The sequence below is a fragment of the Monodon monoceros genome, unplaced genomic scaffold, assembly GCF_005190385.1.
Source record: "Monodon monoceros isolate NGI ecotype Baffin Bay Population unplaced genomic scaffold, NGI_Narwhal_1 Super_Scaffold_13, whole genome shotgun sequence".
Taxonomy (NCBI): domain Eukaryota; kingdom Metazoa; phylum Chordata; class Mammalia; order Artiodactyla; family Monodontidae; genus Monodon; species Monodon monoceros.
Genome location: NW_021703769.1, coordinates 27,524,176 through 27,545,258, shown reverse-complemented (window position 1 = coordinate 27,545,258; position 21,083 = coordinate 27,524,176). Strand labels below are relative to the sequence as shown.

Sequence of the window (21,083 nt, the reverse complement as noted above, 5' to 3'; positions counted from 1 at the left end):
TTCCCAACAAGATTTTTTGAAGACATAGACAAAATTTCTATAGAATTTATATTGAAAGGCAAAGGAACTAGAGTAGCTAAAACAGTTTTGAAAAAGAATAAAATGGGTAGGATCAGTCTACCCAATTTCAAGATTTCTTATGAAACTACCATAATCAAGACAATGTGGTACTGGCAGCCAGAACAACACATAGTTCATGGAACAAAATGGATAACCTAGAAATAGATCCATACAAATATACCCAGTTAATTTTTGACAGAAGAGCAAAAGCAATTCAATAGAGGTAATACAGCCTTTTCAACAAATAATACTGGAGTAACTGGACATCCACAGGCAAAAAAAGAACCTGACTTACACCTCACCCTTTATACAAAAATTAATTTGAAATAGATCATCGACTTAAATGTAAAACAATATGACTTCTAGAAAAAAATAGAAGAAAATATTTGAGACTTGGGACCAGGCAAATGTTTTTAGATTTAACACCAAAATCATGATCCATAAAAGGAAAAATTGATAAAGTGGACCTCATCAAAAGTAAAACCTCTGCTCTATGAAAGACACTGGTAAGAGAATGAAAGGACAAATTATGGACTAGGAGAAAATATTAGCAAATAACATATAGAATAAAGAAGTCTTAAAATGCAACAATAAAAAAATCTAATTAAAAATGTGCAGAAAGACATGCACAGACGTTTTTGCCGAAGAGGATACACAGAAACTTGTATACAAACATCCACAGTTGCTTTAGATTTAATAACCAAAAACCTGAAATTATTCAAATGCCTTTTGGTGGATGAATGGTTAAACAAACTATAATACATTCATATCATGGAATACTACTCAGCAATAAAAAGCAACTGTCAATACATGCAATAACTTGGACAAATCTCAAGGAAATTATGCTAAGTGACGAAAGACAGTCTCAAAAGGACACATACTGCATGATTCTATTATATAACATAAGTGTAACAACATAATTATAGAAATGGAGAACAGATTAGTGGTTGCTAGGGGTTAGGGTGGAGGGGAGGGAGTGGGTGGGATCCTAAAGGAAAGCACGAGAGAGCAAGTCTTGTGATGGTCCAGTTAGGCATCTTGATGTGGTAGCGGCTACATGAAACTATACATGAGATAACATTGCATCCCAGGAAACTCTTCAATCCCTGGCAAACCAGGAAAGTTGGTCACTCTAGCAGGGGCCATCCAGCAGCCCCTGTAGCTCTGAGGAGGAGTTTGCGCTTCACCTGGAAGCAAAGCCAGGTCCTCTGGCTGCTTAGGAAGAAGAGCTTGTAGGGGCCAGAACTGACACAGCCAGGAGCTACTACATCAATGGGGCCAGAGTGGCAGACTGGCCAGATGTTCACCAAATGTTCGTTTTCCCCCTAAGCACATGGCTAGACTATATTTCCCAGCCACCTTTGCAGACAGATGTGGCACATGACTGAGTTCTGGCCAGTGAGATGCGGGGGGACATGATCTTCACCTCCAATATGTGGTCCTCCATGCCCTGCCCCTTCCTCAGTGAGCTTTAAGCCATGTACCAGAAAGCAGAGCACAAGCTGGAAGGAACCTCGGTCCTGGCTATCCCACAGAGAAGGATCTGCTGATCAGGAGCACGCACTGTGAGCATAATGCATTGCAGCCATTATACCCATCTTCATTTATTTGTGACGGTGTCCGGTAGTTCCTTAACTGATGGCCCCTGGTGTGGACACCTCCTATTCTGCCATCAGCACCACTGGTCTTGATGTCCTCCCTGTGTACCTATGTTGGGGGAAGGCGACTGGATGGCAGGCTGGGATTCCCAGACAGCCCTCTACAGCTACAGAGAACCCAAGACCCTCTGAGCAGCTCAAGGTTGGGTGGGGGCCTGAGTTCTGGCTCTTAGAACCCTGGAAATACCAAATTCTGAAAGGATTCGAAGGGCCCTTGGAGAACACAAAATCCCATCCGTACCACTGAATGAATGGGGAAACTGAGGCCCTGAGAGAGAATAGGAGGTAGTTGACGTCCCACAATGAATGAAGGGATGAGTGAACATTCATTCATTCTTTTATTCATTCCACAGATATTTATTTCGCACTTTATGTGTCAGGCACAAGGATAAAACAGAAGATTCCTGCCCTCATGGAATTCACAAACAGGCAAATTACAAACATGAACAGGCCTGGTGGTGCTCGGTACTATGGACAATAAAGCAGGACCAGGGGATAAAGGGCCCAGGCATCCATTTTGTCTGGAGTGATCAGAGAGGGCCCCTCAGAGGAGGTAACCTTGAGTGGAGACAGGCCCTGAGGATATGTGAGGAAGAATTTTCCAAGCAGAGGTAACAGCAAAAAGCCGTGCTGCGGACACATGGCAGAGTTTGAGAAGCAGAAGAAGGCGGGGGGCGGGGGGGCGGTGTAGGTGGAGCAGAGGGAGTGGAGGGGAGAAGAGGTGAGAGGCTACAGGCTGCAGAGCTCTGTGGCTACTAAGTGGCCCCAGCCTCTGCCTGACTCCTATGCACCCTGCCCTTCCCCAGCCCTGCTCACCTGGGGGATGGCCTGCTCTGGACTCCGGAGACTTCAGGACCGGTGGTGGCTGGGTAGGGGCTGACTTTCAAACTTCTTAAAGTTTGAACTTCTAGGGTCACCTCATTTCTCCAAGTACCCAAATTCCATGTATAAGCTGGGAGACTCCTGCATCTGGAGAACTCATTCATTCATTCATTCTACAAACATGTTGCATACCTGCTCTGTGTCCAGCATGAGCTAGGCTCCAGGCATCCCAATATGACCTCATCTCTGGCCTTAAAGAGTTGACAGTTCAGAGGAAGGGACAGACAAATCCATAGTTACCACCTGCTGTGATACAAGCTGTAATAAAGAGATTGTGGGAGCCCAGAGGAGACACTGGACCTGGCCTGAGAATCAGGGAAGGCTTTCTGGATGAGGGGCATATTCAGGACTGGGTCCTGAATGAGTCAGTGGGGATGGGGATGGGATGTAGACCTACATTCCATGGAGAGGCCACTCATGAAAGGCTCAGGGGTGTGAGAGGCTTGGAGGTGTCTGTGAAATACTGCAAGGAGTTGAGATCTGGGATTAAAGGGGTGAAAGGTGGGGTAGAGGGGAAGACAGAGATCAAAGAAGTCAGAACAAGAGGGCTTTGTAGGGTCTGGTGGATGGGGACCATGCTGGGACACCTGGGTGCCCATCCCACCTCTGCCTTAGACTTGCTGGGCTGCCTGAGCTAGGCACCTCCAATCCCGAGGTCTCAGTAGCCCCATCTGTGGAATGGAGCCATTTTTGGGGGGGGTGGCTCTGACATTCCACCAAGACCCCTAGGATGTTGTTTGTCAGTATTCGTGGAGCCCTACAGAAGAACAGCCAGGGCAGAGCTGCCTCACTCTCTGTGTTTCCCTCCCCCGACATGCCCTCAAATGTCCTCATTATACTGGGGACCTTACTAAGGATGAGGTCAAGGGGCTGGAGAAGGAGATGCCGGCATTTACCTCCCTTTTTTTTTTTAAATCAAACTACACACACAGGATAAAGGAAGGATAATTAGTCAGCAAGAGACTGTCAAGGGTAAATTCCTCTGTGCCCCAAGCAGTGGCTAAAAGGGTGGACACTGGACCCAGACAAACCACTGACCTGCTGTGTGGCCTTAGGCAAGTCACTTGGCCTCTCTGAGCTTCCCTTTCCTCCCCTGTAAAGTGGAACTAATCGGAATAGAACCTCGCTGGGTTATTTTGAAGATTATATTATGTGTAAAGTGTTTAGAACGCCACCAAGCACACAGGCCTCAAAGCGACAGGCAGTATTATTCTCACTCTCACTGTTTTTAGTGGGCAAGGTGGCCGGAGGCAGGAGTGCACCGTTTGTTGGGGAGAAGGAGGGATTTGTCTCTGAAAGCGTTACAATTGTACCAGCTGCTCCCATCCTGTAGACAAGGCTGGAGGAAACACAGTTCAGGTCCTGGGCCCCTTCACTGGCTAATTTATCAGGTGCTGGTCACTTCGGGGCTTAGGAGAAAGAGGAAACAGAGAAAGCGGAAAAAGAAAATCCGAGGCGGAGAGTGGGGTGGAGGGAGATGCTGAGAGGAGGGGATCACCTGGCGTCCGCGCGTCTGTACCTCTGTGTGTGGCGTGGAGGACCGTACCTGTGTATGCCACGGGACAGTGCCGGGCGCGGGAACGACGCCAGAGCGCGCACGGCGTGACAGACCGACCTGGCCGGGAGACCCCCTCCAACCCCACCGCGCGCCTTCCCCAAGCGGGTTAACGCACCGCCCCCGCCTCGCTGGCTCCTCCCCGCCCGCCCCTCCCAGCCCCGCCGACGCCCTCTCTAGACCTGGAGGTCGGCCCCTGGGCTGACTGCGGGTCCCTGGCGGCGGGACCGACCCCGCACTCGCGGATGCTCCCGGCGCGCCCCGAGCAGCCCCCGCGCCCGCTGTGCCGCCGACGCCGGTAGCCGCTGGGCCGTCGGGCCTCCCAGGGAGCCCCGCGCCCCCGCCCAGACCAGGCTGCCCAGATGCGGGCGCCACTCTGCCTGTTGCTGCTCGTCGCCCACGCCGTGGACATGCTCCCCCTGAACCGAAGGAAGAAGCAAGGTACGAGGGGCAGCCGGCAGGGTGGCCGGGAAGACGCCGCGGGATAGTCAGGGGGGTCGCCCTTGGGGCATCTGCCTGCTGCCCGACGCCCGGGGCTGTTAACTCTTCCAGACAGCTGTCAATCCCACTTTACAGATGGGGAAACTGAGGCCCCAGGGCACCCGTGGGGCAAGCTGGACCAAGAAGCTCTCCAGGGAGGGAAGGAGCTGCCAGGGCTCTCTCATTGCCCCCGCTCCCTATAATCACAGCATTGCTGGGGGGGGGCGCGGAGGGAAGTGACTTTTGCAGAGACAGGAAGCCTCAGGTGGCAGGCTAGAAGTCGCAGGGCCTAGGGGACAGAGTTAGTGGCTCAGAAATCATCCCAAGCATCCATACTGAGCCAGGAGGTGACATAAAGGGCCCTGAGCTGGGAGTCCAGATGCCCCGGTCTCAGCCCCATTATAGACCCTGATCCCCCACATCACTTTCAAGAGGCCAGTAATTTTTGGTGGGTTCCCCTCTGGTGAGGTCATGAGCTGCATGAGCTTAGAGAGACCTGAGTTTGAAGACATTTATTCTGGGATGACCTGGAAGACGTCCAGCCCCTCTAAGAGCCTCAGTTTTTCCATCTTGACCTCCTAGGGCCACTAGGAGGATGTATCAAGGTTCAGACCATAAATGTACCTGGGGCACAAAGCCAGGGGCCCCTTGCACTCTCACCTCGGGGCCCTGTGCCACAGCCCCTCCCTGAAGGAGTCAAAACATCCTCAGGTGGTGGGTTTGAGGCTGTCCCTGCAGAGCCAGTGTTGGCAGAGCCTGGGAGGCCGAGGAAGGTGAGCAAGTCCCATACCTGAGCCGGCAGCCCTTTGGCCTCCGGATGGCAGTCTGAGAATCAACAGCCAGCCACTGGGCCCAGGGTTTTCTACTCACGGAGGGAATCCCCACTACATCCTCATGACGTAGGGCTTATCCCATTCTAAAATCCAGGTGCCAAGGCTCAGACAGGCTAAATAACTTTGCTAAGTTGACCAGCAGGTGAATGAAGACACTGTGTCTTCTTTCTTTGCAGCTCTGGTGTGAGGTCTGAGCTTGGCTACGTGCGAAAGAGAATGAGAGTCTTCCCTCTGGGGGATTCTAGTCCACCTGAGTGAAAAAGCCCTAAATGGACACAGTCACTCCTGGAGTGAAACAGGAGGCAGAGAGAGGCTGTGGGAGAATTGGGGGTGGGATTGGGTGGGACAGAGAGACTGTGGTGTGAAGGACTCCAGCTCCAGGTGTGACTGGACAGAGGGATCCAGGGAGAGGAGAGGTGGGTGGGCTTCACATGAGCTGGGGGGCATCTGGGACCTCATGGGGACACTGCTCTGTGAATGGCCCTTGTATAGTAGTTACGGTCATGGGCTCTGGAGTCAGCCTGCCGTGTTCAAATCCCTGCTTCCCCAGTTACCAGCTGAGTGACCTTGGGGAAGTCACTTTGCCTCTCTGAGCCTCAGTTTACCCATCTGACGGTCTTTTAGAAGCTCTCTAAGATCTTTCTCAGTTCTTAAAAAGACAAAAAAAATAGATAAATAAAAACTGTCTCCTCAGCGACTCCTCTTTAAAATAGAAATAATAATCTTCAGTATCCAACTCACAGGGCAGATGTGGGTAAGACTGAATGAGTTAGTGTGTATGTTACATGAGTAGTCAAGTACAATAGTCATTCTCCTTTCCTGTCCATTGCGTCCTTTCCCTCTCATAACAGCCTAGTGAGGCTGGGGGGATGCTTATTTCCTAGACAAGGAAACTGAGATTCAGAGAGGAAAATTGATTTGTCCAGCGTTGCACAGAGGGTTAGTAGCAAAGCAGGCTTGAATCTCAATCCATCTGACATGACGCTGAGAAGGTATCTCCTGAGCTGTGTTGGTCTTCTCTTCTCAGAGCCTCACTTTCCCCATCTGAAGAGGAGCTGGTTTAGAAGATCTTTAAGATGCTTCTCAGTCAGTTCTAAAAGACACACACACACAAAGAATAAAGAAAAAGAAAACTTCCAGTCCCTCCCCCCATCCCCAGTTGCTCAGTGAGGTCGGGCATGGCTGCGCCTTACATAGCCACCATTTGGTGAGGGGGCTATTGGCACCCCTCCCCACGGCAGGTGATCTCTTGCATCTGGGACACATGCATGTCCAGCGCAGCATCTTCAGAAAGAGGCTTGTGGCTCCATTTATCAGTCAGGTGCAATGGAGATAGCCTTGGATTTCAGTCCAACCGCCAACCCCTTTGGGTAAGTGGATTCCCCACCACCACCTGCCCGCTGCCCACAGCCTTGGTTTCCCCATTGGCACTGGAGTGGAGGTGGGGGGGTAGCAGAAGGCTTCCTGTAGCATCTTCTGCAAGGTGGTCATAGGAGTCCTGGCCAAATAGGTATGAGAGATGCTGGCTTTAGCAGATTTCTTAACTGTGGGACTTATCAGAGGATTCATAGTGAAGAGGCTGAGGATAGAGAGTGGGACCTTTCCCAAACCAGTTACAGATTAGAGACCATTTTTCGTAAGACAGCTGCTTGGAAAATTGCACATGAGATCCCTGAGGGTCTTACCAGTTTTGACATTCTGGTCTAACTTTGGCAGGAGAATGTGTTCTGAAGGCACCTAGGTATTGGCAGTGTCTTTTCTTTCCTTTCCTTTCGTTTTCTTTTCTTTTTTCTCCCTCCCTTCCCCCTTCCTTCCTTCCTTCCTTCCTCCCTTCCTTTCTCTCTCCCTCTTCCCCTTGTTCATTCAACAAGCATTACAGGGCAGACCGTGCGCCGGGCTCTGTGCTGGGAACTTTGGGAGTGCCAAGGTGAACAGACCTGGGGCCTGTCCTTGAGGAGCTGCCAGTGTGGAGAGATGCCCTTCCCTGGCCCTCTCCTACCTCCCCTGCGTGCCCGAGTGCTTGGCCCAGCCTTTGGCCTCCCCTTCAAGGTCAAGAGGAACACTCGCTGGGCCCAGCAGCCGCCCAGGCTGAGCTGTCACACTCGGGGCCTGGTTCCCACAGACCCATGCTTCCTCAAGCTCCAGCATCACTGTTTTTTGATGAAACCTAATTTTTCTGTTTCCAAGACAAGAAAGACTAAAAGAAAAGGCTTGAGAACGGTTCTTGGATCTCAAGTGACTCTTACAAAACAACATGTTGATTAATTAAGTATAAATGAATCAGAACCAGATGAGGACGTTTCTCTTGAAACATGCTGGGGTGTCCCCGCAATAGGACAGTCGGGCAGGGTGAGAGGGCCCTGGTCTGTACCCCTACCTCAATACGGAGCTTCATTTAGGCAATGAGGAGAGGACAGGCCATGACTGACTTTCCCAGCGTCCAAGGCCTTCTGGGGAGGGGGCTTGGTGGAGGCAATTGTCACCCACATTCACATGGTGCCTTTAGATCCTTCTAGACCTGAGGCAGCAAAGGGCAGAGGGAGGAGCTCTGAAATTCAGGGCCCTCTCCTTCCCTGGATGTGTGATTTGGGGCAGTCCGTGTACCTTCTGCATTGGTTCCACATCTGTGAAATGGGAACAGTTGTACCTACCTCTTTGGCGTTTGGGACGCTTCACCACAGCCCCAGAGGGAAGGTGTCCAAAGGCATAGAGTCGGTGCTTCATGAGGACTCTGCCACTTCCGCCTCCCATTTTACAGCAGAGCTGGATGCTCCCTGGGCTGGGGGAGGGGAGTTTCATGCAGGTTGAATCTCACCTCTGCCCTTCTCCCCTCTCTGAGCCTCTTTTTCTTCATCTGTAAAAGGACTGGGGCAGCGCCCACTCCAGAGTCCCGTTAGGGGGACTGAATATAATAATTCTCTGTAAACTGAAAAGCCCTATGCGGATGGCCAGGCCAGCAGCACCGTCCCCTGTACACAGACAGAGAAGCTGAGACGCAGCAAGCAAGTACCTGAGGCAGGGGTGGCGATCGGGGACGACCCAGGTTTCTAGTCTCCAGGTCAGGGCCATGGCTGGGCCCAGAACAAGGTGTATCCCACAGACCACCCCACCCCTGCCCAGCCACCAGAGGAGACCCTTGAGGCCACTTGGGGCCAGCCACGTGCCGGGAGCTCTGCATGTGGGTTTCGACATCTGACTGACTATGGCGCTACCTGTGTTACACCTATTTCCTAGACAAGGGGTCTGAGGCTCCAAAAGGGGCAGGGATCTGCCCAGGAACTCCCAGAAGCTGAGCTGGTACGTGGACCCAGAGTTTTGGAGGCTCCAAAGCCTGTGCATAGAAAAATAAATGAATTCTGCTAGAGACTTGCCAGGGGCTGCAAGGAGGAGGCAGCAGCATAGGAGCTGGGGACCCCCATCAGAGGGCTGCAGAGGTGGCAGCAGCATAGGAGCTGGGGACTCTGGCAGGAGGAGGGGAGGGTCTGGCCGGATGGGAAGGGCCGAAGGGGCTGTGTGGCAGAGGGGGTGGAGGTCCGATGGCGGACAGGCCAGAGCCCAGCATCTCCTAGGGATGTCAGGAATGGATCCATCAGAAAAACTGACATGGACAGGATCCCTCAGCGCAGCCTAGAGAGACTGGTCGGCGGCAGTCCTGGTCTCAGCTGAGGAATCTGAGACTCAGAGGTGGGACGTTACTTGGCTGAGGTGTCACAGGATAAGGGGACCTTCTTCCCTTTGTTCCCCTGCCTCCTCTAGTCCATCTGTCAGTCCACTGTCTCTTCATCCACCTTTCCATCCTTTCATCTAGTGAAAAAACTGAAGCTCACGTCGATGCAGAGTTTTTCCATCAGCAGATGAGGGAGATAAATTTAGTAAATGCAGCTAGCATTTAGAATGCCGAAATGGAGTAGAATGGATAAAACAGAACAGAATAGTATAGAGTCGAATAAAATAGAGTGGGGTCGGCAAACTGGTTTTGCAAGAGGCCAGATAGTTACTATTCTAGACTTCATGGGATATATTCTTCCTGTTTCGTTTTGTTTTTTTACAAGCCTTTAAAAATATTAAACCATTCTTAGCCTACAGGCCATACAAAAAGAGGCCATAGCCCAAAGTTAGCCCATGGGCCATAGTTTTCCAGCCCCCTTTTTAGAAGATATCAGAGTGCATTGCAACTGTTAAGATTAATTATCATTTTGGGAAATGGGTTTCGGCTTACATATGTATGTGAATGTATGAGTGGGTGCATGTGTGTGCACATGGATGTGGGTGTGTGTGGGAGTGTGTGAATGAGTGTGTGTGTACTCCGTGTACTGTGTGTGTACTGATGTAAAAATGTAATTTTTACCATTCCCCCAAAAGTGCGGAACTTTTGGCCGAGCCCAATGCAGTGCTCCTGACAGCTCCGAGAGGCGGGTTCTAGGGGATCCCAGTATTGCAGATGGGGAGACGAAGGCCCCATGGGTCACACAGCCATAGGCGTGTGAACCCAGAGAGTCTGGCTCTGGAGCCCCAAACAGGACACCGAACTGCCTTTATAAGTAGCAACTACCCTCGACACATTTTGCAAACCTCTGTTTCTTATGCTTGTTTCTAAAGGCCCAGGATCTGGCAGCCACGTCCTTCCCAAGGTGTTTTCTTTTCCCAAGGTAGATTTTAGCTGTAGGACCCATTGGGGGCCTAAATATCCCTCCTGCATTAGACACCCTCAAGCAGCCAGTGAGCACTGGACATTACATGTTCCTTTCTCATCGACCCTCCCCCAACCCTGCCAGGTGTATGTGGTTGCCCCTCTTCCTTTACAGAAGAAGCAGGCTGGTTCAGAGAGAGAAACTGGCTTGTCCAAGGTCACATAGCCAGTGTTCCTGATTCCAGAACCACAGGAGCAAATCCCGCCTACTATAGACTGCTCCAGAAAGTCCATCTAATGCTGCCATTAACCACCCTGTCATTTATATAGCACTTTATTGTTTGTAGAGCAGTTCAACTTTCATTTTCTCTCTGGAGTTCTGGAGCAGGCAGAATAATGGAATGTTAGGACTGAAAAGGCCAGTTGAGACCTTTGAGACCCACGCTTGTAAAAATGGAGCCTCAAGTGAGGAAGTACCTCACCCAGGATCATCTAGCCAGGAGTGGAGGTGAGGATGCAGGAAGGCGAACGGGGGTGGTGAGGGTGGCCTTGGATAGGCAGAGGAAGGCAGCTTACTACAGGGCCTGGAATCTGGTTTAGAGCTTCTCAGAGCCTCAGTTTCCCCCGTGTGACTTGGCCATACTCAGTCTGCTTTGCCTTTCTCCCAGGCCTAGAAGAAATGCTAGATGAGAGGATGGAACCAAGAGGGCTTTCACAGCTTGAAGGCTGTCTGCAGAGGTTTCTTAATAACCAGAGGCCAGCCTGTGGTCCAGGAGCCTCGTAAGGGCCTCCAGAGTTACCTGAGTGCCACATGGGATCTGTGGCCTGGCTGTGTGGTTCCATAAGAGGGACCTGGTGGAGGCCTGGGCCCCACACAGAGCCACCATGGCCTGGAGGGCAGTCCTTCCATCAGAGCCCCAGGCTGTGGACACTGTCAGGACGTAGATCAGCCCCAGACCCTGTGGACACCCAGGAGCATACGCCTCACGTATATATCCACACACATATATGTTCCTAAAAACATTTATTTGTTTTTTTTAAAGTACTTAATTTTCACTGGCACCAAAGGTTTAGAAAAGTCTCCTTTTGATTTGGTTTTATGGTTGAGCATTTACTCTATGCCAGATGTTACCTGTGTTGTTTTATTTTATTTGTCATTGTCAGGTACTATGCATATAAACTGACTAAATTCTCCTAATAAACCTGTGATGTGGGTACTATTATTATCCCTGTTTTACATATGAGAAAACCGAGGCACAGAGGGGTTAAGTGACTTTCCCCAGGACACACAGCCAAGTTCAAATCCTTCCTAGTCCCAGAGCCAAGCTCCAACTACTGAGCTCAGTTGCCTCCCACCCTTATTTAGTCCTCAGATCAACTTGCCAAGGGACTGTTATTATCCACATTTTACAGAAGAGGAAACTGAATTAGGAAGAGAGGAGCATTAGTTGAAGTATGTGAAACTGCCATTTCTGTAGGTTGAAAACAGCCAAATATTAGCGATTTCATATGTTCCCAATAGCTTGGCAAGTAAGTTTGGCAAAGTCAGGATTTAAACCCAGACAATTGATTCCAAAGGTTGGGTGCATAGCCATCCTGCCTGGCCTCCTCCCAGTTCATCCAGGTGATAGCCCACGAGGTGATTTGATCCTTTTATTCTCCAGAGGCCGTCCAAGCATAGAGAGAGCAATCGACTTGCCAGGGTCACACAGCCAGGATGGGGAGAGGTTGGAATGTGCCCCCCAGGTCTCCATAGCCAGAACCTCCTTTTCTCAACCCTGTGCAGCACTCAGCGCCACTCGGGACACAGGAGCCCTCGGCCCCACCCCTGGGGATTCCTCCAGGGTCCCGAAGGGAATGGTTTGTTCCCATTGCCTGGGTGAAGCTCACTCATCTTGAGCACTGCTGCCTCAGGCTAGGCCACTACTGCCTGCCCCTGGGATGGTTTCTTGTAATGCCGCGTGACTCATAGGGCCCCTGCTCTGTGTCCCGTGGTGGGGACTCCTCTGTGCTGCTGTGGGTGGGGGGTTCTGTTTCAGCAGCTCAGAAGAAAGGCATTCTCAAGCCTGGGGGACCCAGACTACATAGGGAAACCACTCCCTTTCCCTGCAGCCTGACTGCAGTACCCACATCCGCAGGGGTGGAGACACCCAGAAAGGAATGTCACAACTGCCCTTCTGCAGCCTGCTCTGGTGTTGGCAGGCAGGCACAGCTGTCTCTAGCAAGTGCCAGATGAGCAGTGGGAGGCTGGCTGGCTGTCACGAAGGCCACGGCCTCTACTGCTCACCAGCTGAGTGACCTTGAGCAGGTCACCTCTCCCCTCTGGGCCTCAGTTGGCTAATTTGCAAAATGGGGCATGAAACGCATCCCTAGCACATAGTGAGTGCTCAGTTAGTGACTATGAAGAGTGTCCAGTGCCAGGCAGTGGGTGTGGGATTTGGGCTGTGACAGGCCTGGGCTCAGCTCCCAGCTCTGCTACTGCCGTGATTGGGTGAAAATATTTCACTCCTGAATCTCATTGTTGTCTATCAATACAATGGGGACGATAATAGCATCTACATCACAGGATTGCCTTGAAGGTCAAAATTGTGCATATAACCCACCCGGGAGACAGTAGATGCTAATAAATGGTGATCACAGTAATGCGTCATGGGAAGGTTGGCTCCTTCTAGCATCCAGGACATTCCAGCCTGATGTCAGACGTGCCCCCGCCTGTGTCTGAAAGTCCTCTGTAGACCTAACTCTCCAAAAGAAGGTTATTTTGGGGAGCCCAGATTCAGAGGATAGGGAGGTCCTAGGTGCTCTGTGTCTATGGCACAGTGACTCACCCTCTCTGAGCCTCTGTTCACTCCTCTGTGAAAGGGAACCTCAGAGAACAGCAGTGAGGATGGAAGGATGTGTGTGTGTGTGTGTGTTGCTGGCACATTGTAAACGTATAAGTGATGTGGTGGCTGTTTGCGGATGAGGCCATGATGGGGCCTGACATCCTGCCCTCTGCCCATATGGCAGGCTGGAAAAACCCAGTCAAATGCTGTCTTTCAGACCCGATTTTCCTTCCTCCTCCCCTCTTGCCCCGCTTCTGACAGGCATCTGAGTCAATCAGACTTAATTCATAGCGCATTATCAGCATCAGCCGAGCTGATAGTACTCTTGTATTATTTTATTTCTCTTTCCTTATTTTTTAAATGGTTACACATTGACAATTTTTAATTTTACTCAAAATTTATTTCACTTATTTAAAATTTTTTCATTTTTATTTTATTTAAAAATTTTATTTTTAAAGTTTTAATTTTTATTAATTTTAATGTAATTTATTTAAATTTACTTTAAAATGTATTTTTATTTTATTCTTACATTTTATTTTTCTAAGTTTTTTATTTTATCATTTAGTCTTAAAATGCCATTTTATTTTAAATTTTTTATTAATTTTAGTTTTGTCTTTTTTGTTTGTTTGTTTTTTTGCGGTATGCGGGCCTCTCACTGTTGTGGCCTCTCCTGTTGCGGAGCACAGGTTCTGGACACGCAGGCTCAGCGGCCATGGCTCACGGGCCCAGCCGCTCCGCGGCATATGGGATCTTCCCGGACCGGGGCACGAACCCGTGTCCCCTGCATCGACAGGTGGACTCTCAACCACTGCGCCACCAGGGAAGCCCAATTTTAGTTACTTTTTATTTTAAATCTTTTAATTTTACTTTTTGGGTTTTTTTCATTTTAAAATTTTTATTGTATTTTTATGTGCCCACTTTTTTATTGGGTTTCCTGAATTTTTCTTGTCAGTTTATAGGACTTCTTTGTATTACCTACATATTAATCCCCTGTTGGTTTTGACATGGAAGATATGTTTCTTCAATCTGACACCCAGCTGCTAACTTTGTATGTCCTTTGGAGAACAGAAATTGTTACTTATAATACTGTTCATGTGATCAATCCCTTGAAGGTTTTTTAGGTAGGAGGGCGTTGTTTCTGCCGTATGTTCTGAGCTTTTTGATTTTACAGAAAGTCCTCATAAGATGGTCTCATGAGAAGGGTGTGAGCCCCTGATTCTGTATCCCTTGAGCGGATCACCCTTCCCGCAAGTGATTCTTCCCTGACAAGCGTTGACAGTCCTGATGCAGCAGCCCTCAGCCCTTCCTGAGTACATTCCTGGAACTCAAATTCAGGTGACGCTTCTCTGTCCACCCTCATTCCTGGATGTCCCCTGAGTCATCGCATTTCAGCCAGTACATGTCTGCTGAACACTTGCTGTCAGCTGGCCCCTGTCCTTGGGGGCCCCAGACTGATGAAGGTGGCAGTCCCAATAGAGTGAATAGCAGAGGTGTCAGCTGGAGACCCCCACCCCTGGGACAGGGGACGTTGGCTTGACGTCCTCCCTGAGAGCAGAGCATCCTCACAATGGCTACCGTTCTCCCAGGGCTGCTTTGGCTGAATAGCTTCAGTTTGTAGACCATCTTATTCCCCTACATCAATAACCCTCCCTCCAACCACCTCCCCCATTAAAAGAAAAAGAAAAAAACAGAGCACTCAGGACATTTCTGGGTAACAGACTTTATTGAAGGTCTGGGGATGCTGCTAAGGGCTCCATGGTTTCAGACTTAAGACCACTGGGTTGTTCCTGCAGCCTCCCCTCTTCTCCTCCTGTCTGACCCTGCACACAGCTCGGGGCCCCTCTTTGGCCCTGAGAGACATATGACTTTCAGTGGCACTTCTCTGCCTTTGGAGAGCCACTGGGCATTAGGCAGCAGGGAGGGGCTGAGAGGCCATCAGGGAGGCATGGCTCCCAGCAGTTAGGAGCTAGGACTCTGGTTTGCATCCCACCTGACTCTTCACTGTGGGTTCTTGGGTTAACCACTAACCCTAACCCTAACCCTAACCCTAACATCTCTGAGTCTTAGTTTTCTCATCCATGAAAATGTGTAAATGTAACCCAGCTTTGCAGGGCTGTGATGGGTTTGCAGTGATTTAACACAGGACCTAGTAGCTCAGGATCCTGCATGCTGCAGACGGCATCAGCCTGGTTCTGCCCATCTGCAGACCTGGTCCCTCAGAGGATCTACAGGAGCTCACAGAGACCAGCACCTCTGGCTGTGGCTGCTCATCTTGGTTCCAGCCCTTAATCCTGGTTTTAACTGGGCAGGAAGGATTACGGTTCCCATTTTGCACATGAGGAAACTGGGATCCACTGACAGTGGTTGTAGAATTTCCAGGCCCTGCAAGTCTAGGTCCCTCCAGCTGGCTGGGTTTCGGTGTGGTGGAGACAGTGCCCCAGGACCACGAGAGGTTTCCAAGGTAGAGCCCCACCACATACTGTGCCTGTGTCCCCTTCTTCCATTCAGCTCCTCCCTACTGGCATCACACCATTTTTTGAGCACCTACTATGTGCCGGGTGATTTTTTTTGTGCATTAGTTACACACAACCTTCGAAGATAGGACCCATTTAACAGAAGAGGAAAGTAGAATCCAGATAGGTGAAGCCACTTGCCCAGGTTTCCACAGCCCCCATACAGTCTGGGTTGGAAGCCAAACTGGGGCTCCGAAACCAGAGCTGTTTTTCACTGTGCCAGGAATTGGTGAGCAGAACCCAGGGCAGAGCATAAGGACAAAGTTGGCTCCCATTTGATGTCCTTGGCATATGAGCTGGGCACAGAGCCAGGGGCTCTGCAGGTTATTACCTCCCTTTATCCCCCGGGCACCCCTTCGATAGCATCATTCTCATTTTGCAGCTGAAGTGTGAGGCTCAGAGAGGTGAAAGAGACTTCCCAGAGTCAAGGTGGCAGAGCTGGGATTCATACCCAAATGTGTGTGACCTGGACTCCCGCCTGCCCAGCACTGCCTCCCTCCCATCTCCCATTTCCTGGGCAGTTGGTCTGGGGACCTGGCCCGGGCAGATGTCACTGTGACTCACCACTTATTCTCACCTTCGAGAATGACTTAGGGAACCATCCAGACAGGGCCTCGGGTTTCAGTCCAGCTTGGGGGCGGCAGTATACAGCTGGTTTAGGGAGCCACTGAACAGCAAGGCGGCTTAAAGCAACCAGAGGGAACCTTGAATGAGACCTTGTCCTGGTGGCCTGCGAAAGTCGAGAGGACACAGCAGGTCAAAGAGGCACAACCCGAGCCGGTGGCAGGGAGGAGCAGAAGTGATTCAGGCATCTCTGGAGGAGGCTGCAGGGCAGACACAGTCATGGGATTCTTGGGTTAGGTCCGCTGATTGCTGAGGACGGGTAGCTGAGGTCTGCTCACACCAGCTACCTGCTGCATCACGGGCTAGGCCACTTACCTTTTAATTCTCATGATATCCCACAAGCAAGACTTGTCCATCTGCTGCTCACAGCCAGCAGCCCGCTCCAGACCCCCCAGGTGGTCACAGGCCTCCGCCCTGGGCTCCCAGCTCCTGCCCCCTACTACTGTTCATTGTGCTCAGCCCCAGAGGGAGCTTTCAAGATGGCAGACACTCCTTGGCCTGCAGCACGCAGGGCCTTCTCATCTTGCTTCCAGGAAAACCCAGCACCGTCCACACTCCTTCTGAGCCTACCACCCAGGTCTGGGCTGATTTGCCTTTCCGACCAGTCCCTGTGCTCTGGCCTCACTGCTCTCTTGCATGCTAAACCCCTGGACCTTTGTACCTGCTGGTCCCTCTGCCAAGAACGCTTTCCTTATATGTCTCAGCGAGTCCTGTCTTGTGGCCGGGACCCTCCTCTCCTCTCCTCACTCTGTTTACTGTCATTCACTCACTGTCACTATCTCAAATGACCTCTCTCTCCTTTAGGATGCAAACTCCCTGAGGGGAAGGGCTGTCTTGTCCACTGATGTATCCCCAGTGCCTACAACAGTTCTTGGCACATAGTAGGCCCTCGAGCACATTTGTGAAAGGAACAAGCTTTCCAGTGAGTGGGTGATTGCCTCTATCTTACATATGAGCAAACCGAGGTTCAATAACGGGCCCAGGGAGTGAAGTGTGGAGCTGGGATTTGAAGGCGGGGTTGTCTGATCCCAAGCCTTGGGTTCCCACCTCCACTCTTTATGCCTCACTGCTGAGCAAGACTGATTGGGAGCCTCATCTGTTGTGGGGAAGGGGTGACGATAGTTGTGTCACCTGGAACAGCAAGAGCCCAGCCATCCTCAGTCCCAAAGCAGGTGCAGCAGTGGGTATAGCAGGCCTGGCCGCCCCAGTCAGAGGCCAGGGACCAGGCTGTTCACAAGGCCAGACAGGGAGAGCCAGCTGGCTGGAGATAAAAAGCCAAAGGCACCCATCCAGAGACCAGGGTTCCAGCCCTGCCTTCCAGTGACCCACTGTGTGGCTCTGAACAAGTGCCTGCCCCTCTCTGAGCCTCAGGGCACCATTTGTAAAATAATACTACTATCCGTATACTACAGAGTTCAAACTTTAATAGACACTGCCCAAATCCTTTTTAAAAGTGAGCACTGGATGTTGTCAGTCTTTTAGTTTGCCTTTCTGGTAGGTCACAAGTAATATTTTGTTCTTATTCTAAACATCATTTTGAAAATTATTAGTGCAATATAATAGCTCTTCCTGAGGTTACTGGTCCATTTGTCTTTCTTTTTTGAATTACTTGTAATATTTTTGCCCATTTCACAACCTTGGGTCGTTGCTGTTTTTCTTCTTCTTGATTTCTAAGAGCTCTTTGTATATTAAGGATGGTAATCCTTGGCCTTCTTTTGTGAGGCATAATGATCAGAGTGGACATGTAACAGAGGATCACAAACATGACATTTGCTTTTTTTCTCTCTCTCTCTCTAATTCTGTTATATCTCTAAAACCCAATCCTTAATAACTTTGGGTAGATCTCAGAGTTTCTGGTATTAAAAAGCTCAGTTTGGTGCTAAATTTTTAAAAACACAGGTCTAATTCAACGCTGTCTCCTTCCCCATCACTGACTTGGCTCCTGACTCCACTGATCTGCCCTGTGGGGAGATGTGTCGTCCTCCCTCCGTTCCTCCCCTGTGTGCCGGGGAGCAGAAGAGGGATGGGGACAGGGACAGCTGTGTCTTACTTCTCTGGTGCTGCTGTGGCCCCACAAGTCCCAGCAGTGAGAAAACTCAGGGCCGCATCACCAGTGAGCACAAGGAAGCGGATGGGTCTAAACGTTCCTATGCCTCCCTCCACACCCTCCGTGTGTGGCAGGTGCCCTACCTGTGGCACGGCTGTGACTTATTAGGGGAGGAGCATGGCCTCGACCTCTTCACATATTCCCAGCTCCCTCATATGGGTACCCCATGGTACCCCTACAGCACCTTTGGGTTGGAAATTTTGGATCAAGTTCAACAGCCTCCTTCAGTGTCCACGTGATCCGGACAGAGAATTGGCCCTCCCCTTCTGCATCTCTCATTCATTCTCCCCCCTCCCCCAATAGACATGGGAAGGATCAGCAAGTGTGTGTCCAGTCAGGGGATGAAATGCCCATTTCCATGTCTTATCGGGTTCCCTCCAAACTGTGAGTGATTCTCTTGCCACCCCACCTGGCTTTAGGGAATTGGGGAAGTGCCGTGCCCCGCCGCAGCCCCTGCTAGACAATCCTTCCTGGATCCTCTTCAGACGTCGGTTTACACCAGCTGGTAGGCAGTGGGGGGGGAGAGGATGGAGGGTGCAAAGATATCTGGCCTCCCCCTTGCTAAGTTCTGAAGGGGGTGTCTGGCTCCAATTCCATACTCACGAGGCAGCTTTCTTTAGAACACAGTGGTAAGGGGAGGGGAGGACTCAGACTTTGTTTCCACCCTTAGTCACAGGCTTTGGAGCAGCAAGATACATCTTATTCCTTCGTTCACCCAATGGACATTTACAGAGCACCCAGTGTACCCCGGCACTGTGCATGGCACTGGGAGGCGTGGGTGAACAAGACAAGGTGCCTGGGAAATTTCCCTTCCTGATCTAGTATCATTTTGCTCATCTTTCTAAAATGTTTCCACAGTTCTGTGATTTGTCTTTTAACTTTGTCCAATAAATCAAATAAAAGAAAAAAGTTTTTGTTTCTTGTTTTCACTGGAGTCTAGACAAGGGCCTGGTATATTGTAGGCATTCAAGAAACACCTACTGAATGGATGGATGGATGGGTGGATGGATGGCTATTGGGCCCTTAGAAACACTGAGTTTAACCATCCATTTGACAGATGGAGAAACTGAGGCCCAAAGACAGGGAGGGACTTGGCTGAGGACCCACAGAACTGGGATAAGGTCCGTATCTGGTGCTCTCTCCCTTCTACAAGGTTTTGAGAGGGGGAGGGAGCCTGTGGGGAGAGACCAGACCCAGAATAGGGTCCCTAAAGATGTTCACCCCATGTCTGGTGGTCCAAACTAGATTCCCAACTCTTTGTCACCGCTCGGAACCTCCAGTTACCCCGGGTGCTGGATGAGAGGGGCTGGGGCTGTCCCTGGAACACCGAGAGGGTCCAGTGCTGAGGCCCAGCCCCATTCCCTGATACTCACTGGCGGCTTAATTGTAAGAGGCAATGAGGGTGTTTTCATGGGACATATTCTAGGGGCTAGGTTCTCCGCAGTACTTAATAATATCTACCAGTTACTAAGACTCCCTGGCTTTAAATCCCAGCTTGCCACTATGTGATCCTTAGCAAATTACTTACCTTCTCTGTGCCTTAACTTCCTTGTCTGTAAGAGGAGATAATAATACCTCGTAGGGTTGTTGCAACAGAGCCTGGCCTTGTAAGAGCTCCACACTGCTCACAGCTACCCCATTGTCGTGCACCTACCATCTGCCAAACCCTGTTCTGAGCATGTCAGACACACCAACATACTGAACCTTCTCAGCAATGCATGAGGACAATGATTATGCCCATTTTACAGATGGGAAAACTGAGGCTTAGTTTGTGATTTAGACCCAGGCTGTCTGCTTGCAGAGGCTGACTTAACTGCTACACCATGCTGTACTGCCTCTCCTGCCATTGGTGCTGAGGGACTTCGGGGTCTGAAAGTCTTTAGAGATTATCCATGCCCTTAGGGGATGCCCTCTGAAGTGAGCAGACGAAACCAAGAGGACTGGCTCGAGATCCTCCCCCTCACCCTATGCAAGCCTCAGCCAAAGCAGCTCAACTCTTAGCTGCCCTATTAATCGAGCTCCCAGATCACATCCTATCTTGGGAAAAAGAAAGCTTCCTTGGCTGAAAAAAGTTGGAAAGTCCTCTGTCAAGACCAATCCCTTGTTTTTCTGCTGGGGACACTGAGGCTGCCAAGGTCACACAGTGAGCCTGAGTCCCAGCCGAGACGGGAAGTACGGTGCTGGCTCCTAGCCCCGAGCTCTGTTCATTGCGGGTCTTCAGCATGGTGGGGTGAAGGGGTCATTTGTGGAGCAAACTGCGAGACCTGGTACCTCTCAGTCGCGTGCATGTTAGGAATCATGTGCTCTCAGTTCCTCTTAGGAAGTTCCCCCACCTTCCCTGGAATCCTGGCACTCATCCTCCCCACGGCTCATGGGGGGCTCCTGGACTGGATTAGTGGGCACCATCCCCCCTACCCCCGGCCTGTGGCATCAGGTCTCCAGATTGGCTGGACATGTCCCACCAGGTCCTGACTGCTGCAGCATCCTCCCCCTCAGCCGAAGCTGAAGCTTTCACCGCCTCCCAAAGAGCCACGGGAGGCCTCCACAGCCATAAAGCGCCCAGGAACCGTGAACTCCCCACAGAGGGAAAGGGAATTAGCAGCTAGTGTTTCCTGTCCCCAGTATTGCCAGGTGCTTTATACACAGCTCTTGGGGCACTTTATAGCACCCAAGGCAGGCTCAGAGAGAGAATCAGAGAAGCAAGAGACCTGTCCGACGCCACACGGCCAGACAGCCCCACCATAGGCAAAGCCAAAACCTGTCTGAGTCCACTCCCCAGCCCACAAGTTCTCACTGAGCACCCACTGTGTACCAGGTACCGGTGCTACACACATGAACAAGTCAGAAACACCTGCCTCAGAGAGATTCCGTGTGTGTGTGTGTGTGTGTGTGTGTGTGTGTGTGTGTGTGTGTGTG

At 50.7% G+C, this 21,083-nt stretch overlaps 1 protein-coding gene across 1 annotated transcript in view; it reads left to right on the top strand.

Annotated features, from left to right (window-relative positions):
- Window positions 1–4,413: 4,413 nt before the first annotated feature.
- The window catches only part of RSPO4 (R-spondin 4), a 38,837-nt gene continuing 22,167 nt past the window's right edge, over window positions 4,414–21,083 (top strand). Inside the window, exon 1 of the mRNA XM_029220816.1 lies at window positions 4,414–4,596. Coding sequence (XP_029076649.1) covers window positions 4,518–4,596 — 79 coding nt within the window. The 5' untranslated portion in view covers window positions 4,414–4,517. The remainder of the gene's footprint in view (window positions 4,597–21,083) is intronic.